The sequence below is a fragment of the Rhea americana genome, unplaced genomic scaffold, assembly GCF_003343005.1.
Source record: "Rhea americana isolate MKP2758 unplaced genomic scaffold, rheAme1 scaffold_551, whole genome shotgun sequence".
Classification (NCBI taxonomy): Eukaryota; Metazoa; Chordata; class Aves; order Rheiformes; family Rheidae; genus Rhea; species Rhea americana.
Window position 1 is genome coordinate 78,915 of NW_028186703.1, and position 4,202 is coordinate 83,116.

Below are 4,202 nucleotides of genomic sequence, written 5' to 3' on the forward strand. Positions count from 1 at the left end.
CCCCCGCTCCCGCCGGCGGGCACCTACCCTGGGGGGCTCCATGGGGGCGGCGGGCCCCGGCGGCCGGGCAGGGATGCTCGGGGCCGGGGCCGCTGCCCGGAGCCGCCGCAGCGAGGGATGAGCGGAGCCGGCAGCTCCCGCACCAGCCGCGCTGCTGGGTCCTAAACGCCTCCCGCCCGGCTGCCCGGCCCCGGGGGCCAAACGCGGCCCCGGTGCCGTCGAGGGAGGGGACGGGGCGACACCGTCCTGCCACCCCGGGAACGGCGGGAGGGTCCCGTCCGGGGAGACGGAGCCGGGGATGGCACCGCYGCGGTGGCACCCTGCTTCCCGGCCCGCTTCCTCCCTGTGCTGGGACAGCCGGCGTGGCCAGGACTCCTGGGCCCCCTTCCTCCCCCCGAGGCCGCCTTTGCCCTCGTGTCGTTCCTCAGTTTCCCCAACCCTGCGGCCTGGCTCACGGTGGGTGCTGATGTCCTGCGAGCGGGCGCTGGGACTGGGGGAACTGGGAGAGGGAACCCGCCAGGGCGGGAGGAGGGTGGCGGGTGAGGGAAGCGTCCAGGTGCTGGCGGGGACCAGGGGCAGCGCCATGCGTGCGGGGTGCCGGGCTGGGTCCAGGGGGCTGCACAAGGCAAATGGCGCAGCCAGCTCTGCCTGGTCCAGCCCAGCGCCCCTTCCCTCTACTCCCAGTGCAGCAATGGAGCAACTGGGATTGGGACAGAGTATCCCCTGCCATGCATCCTGCCTCAGTTTCCCTAAACGCCCAACTGTTTCCTTGCGAGAGGGTTTCCATCATTTCCCAGGGGCCCTCAAGCCCCCTAAAAGCCTGCACAGGCTGCAACCTTCCTCCTGGCAGTGCCCCGGGTGCCAGGCCCGGCTCTGCGGGCACCCGGGCTCGAGCCCCGGCTGAGTGGGTGCCAGCCCCGCGGCCGCCGGGCCGGCGGCGCGGAGGGGCGGCGAGGCGGCCGATGCATATTCATGCTGCAGGCCCCGCGCGTCACGTGCCCCATTGCTAGGTTACGAGGACCCAAAAATAAATCCTTCCAAACGAGATTAGAAACGCGGGGACCTCGGATGAACCGGGCCCGCCGCACCGGAGCCGGGAGCAGCTACCGGCTCCCCGGCCCAGCACGTGCGAGCTCGGCTCCCCCCGCCCGACACGAGGCCGCCGGCTCCCTGGGGCCGTGCGGGAATGCCGGCAGCCTCCGGACCTCCTCCCGCCCCACATTCCCCCCATCCTGCCTGCCCCGGGGCCTGTCTTCCGTACCGTGTGGTGCCCTGATGCCAAACATGACCATGGCAAAATGCAGACTGAGCCCTCTCCCCACCCCGGGGGAAAGCAGCTGCGACCCCCTCGTCCTGCTAAGCTGGGTGCACCCTCTAAGCGGGTGCACACCACAACATGGGTGCATAGCCCTAATCTGGATTTATACCCCAATTTAGATGCATCCCCCTAACCCACGTGCAAACCCTAACCCAGGTGCAAACCCTGATTCGGATGCAAACCCTAACCAGGGTGCACACCATAACCTGAACGCACCTGTAGACTGGGTGCCAACCTTTATCTGGGTGCAAGCCCTAACCCCGCCGCACCCCCCAACCCAAGTGCAAACCCTGCCCTGGGTGCACATCCCGCTGGGCCCTGCTTCCCCTCTGCATCACGCCAGTGAAAATCAGCACTGGGCTGTGCTGGGCCGCCGCGCGCACCCTGTTTTTTCTGGGGCATCTCGCGGCGACGAGGGGCAGAGCCGGGACATGAGCAGCGTCTGAGCCCTTTCCAGCACCAGCATCTCTCCAAAACTGGGCCAGCCCTGCTTGCTCTGGGCACCTGGAGTGCCTGGAGTGAGGGGGGGGGGGAGGTCGGTGCACCCCACCGGCACCCCAGGACATGGGATGCATCCAGGGAGAGGGGCAAGGCCCCTCCGAGCCAAAGCCAAGCAGATGCCGGAGGGGACCCCCAAGGACCCCCCTAACCCCCCCCCCCCCAGGCCGCAGGATGGCAGCATCCCACGGTGGCCTGCTCCCATCCCCTCCCACCCAGGCTTGGTGGAGAAGGGAGATGAGCTTCGACCCCCCTCCTCCAACAGGGACCCTCCGGAGGGGGACGGAGCTGCCCTCCAAGCACACCCAAGGGGTTTAGGAGCTGGTTAGGGTGGGGGGGGAATAATTTGGTGCCTGGCTCCCTGCTGCTTCCAGGATGCCCAAAGCCAGGCTGAGCGGTTTTGCCCACCCGGAGCAAAGCCAGCACCGCTTACCCTGGCTTTGGGATGTCACCTCCAAGCAGGATCAGGCCCTGAAGGTTATCCCCTCCCCCCCCCCGCCAAGTTGAGGAAACTGAGGCACAGAGCCGGGGCTGCTTTTGGGCCCCCGCGTGCTTTTCCTGCACCGTCACGGCGGCAACGTCAAGCACTGGCAGAGGCAGATTTATGGGCTTTGCTGCCTCCTGCCACCGGAGCATCAATAATTCAGCGGGCGCTCGGCTGAGCGGCCGACGCACAGCCTCGCCGCCTGTATCGCTCCCTCCGTCACCCCGAGTCGCCCTGCAGCCGGCGAGGGTGGAAGGGGGAAATAGAAAAAAAAACAAAGCCCCCAAAGAGCAGGGGTTTGCCCCCCCGGCATCTGGAGCCGGGAGYACCCTTGGGTGCCTGCGGGGGCACCTGATTGCATTCCTAAATTGGGTGCGGGAGTGCSCCGTGCAGCCCCCAGAAGCAGCTCACCCCCTCCATCCAGGGAAGGGAAACTGAGGCACGGGTGGCTCCAGTGGCTGCTGGGAGCAGCGTGGAGAGATGGGCGCAGTGGGGAGGGGGTGGCAGAGCTGTGGGAGCCCAGGGCACAAGGAAAAAACTGGTCAGGGCTATTCTGGTCTATACTGGGGTGCGCAGCTGGCTGATGGGAGGGCGCTGGGGGCTGGATGGCRGATGGGTGATGGACAGATGGCTGCGTGGTGAGAGGGGCACACCAKCGCCCCAGACACCCTGCACCCCAGTGCCCCAGCATCCTGACACTGTGGTACCCCAGCACCCTGCACCCTGGCACCTCACTGCCCCAGAAACCCTGCACACTGTCACCCCAGTGCCTCAGAAACCCTGTGTGCCAGTGCCCTGCACCCTGGCACCCCAATGCCCCCAAAACCCTGTGCCTTGGCACCCAGTGCCCCAGGAACTCTGCACCCAAGTGCCCCAGCATCCCAACCCCATGGTACCCTAACACGCCAGTGACCCAGTACCCTGGTACCCCAGCACCCTGACCCACTGGYACCGGCACCCTGGCACCCAGGCACCCCACTGCCCCAGCACCTCAGCATCCCAGAATACTAGTGCCCCAGCACCCTGCACTTTGACACCCCAGTGCCCCAGAAACCCTGCACCCCCGCACCCTGACACCCCAGCACCCTGACATGCTGGCACCTGACACCCTGGCACCCAGCTGTCCCAGCACCCCGGTATCCCAGAACACCAGCACCCCAGCACCCAGGCACCTTGCACCCTGCACCCCAGTGATGCAGAAAACCTAYATCCCAGCACCGCGGGGTCCCCTTTCACCATGGGGGGGGGCACACCTAYCCCCACCCAACAAAAAGCTGCTTTGTGTCAGCGCTCACCATCTCCGGTTCCTTTTCCTCTAATTTTGGACACAAAAAAATATCACACAAATGTTTGCATCTAAAAATACAACTGGGAGCCGGCGACACAACTGACTTACGTAAGAGCGGAGGGGGGAGAGGGGCCGGTCGGGAGCAGGGGGCTGCGCGCTGGGGCTGCAGCACCCCAGGGGCACCCGGGGCACCCAGCCTCGATCCCCACCCCCACCCCCACGCCAGGGCCTGGATGTGRCCCCCACCCCGGCCAGGGTGCCGGGGCTGTGCAGCCGTGTGCGTGCGTGCGCTCATGCGTGGCTGCCTGCACGCGGGTGCCCRTGCTGCCCGGGCTGGTGGCGCGGGTGCCAGCCGGTCCGCGGGCTCTGGATCGGTGCCGTGGGATTTGGGTTGGTGCAGTGGGATTTGGGCCGGCGCAGTGGGATTTGGGCCGGTGCTGCCGGATGCAGCCGGTGCAGTGGGATTTGGGCTGCTGCAGTGGGATTTGGGTCGGCGCAGTGGGATTTGGGCCGGTGCTGCCGGATGCAGCCGGTGCAGTGGGATTTGGGCTGCTGCAGTGGGATTTGGGTCCGCGCAGTGGGATTTGGGCTGGTGCTGCCAGCTTGGGGTTGCC

At 67.0% G+C, this 4,202-nt stretch overlaps 1 protein-coding gene across 1 annotated transcript in view; it reads left to right on the forward strand.

The window, feature by feature from the left end:
* The first annotated feature begins 2,912 nt into the window (after window positions 1–2,912).
* The window catches only part of AMIGO1 (adhesion molecule with Ig like domain 1), a 4,466-nt gene continuing 3,176 nt past the window's right edge, over window positions 2,913–4,202 (forward strand). The window contains exon 1 of the mRNA XM_085318774.1: window positions 2,913–2,938. Coding sequence (XP_085174900.1) covers window positions 2,913–2,938 — 26 coding nt within the window. The remainder of the gene's footprint in view (window positions 2,939–4,202) is intronic.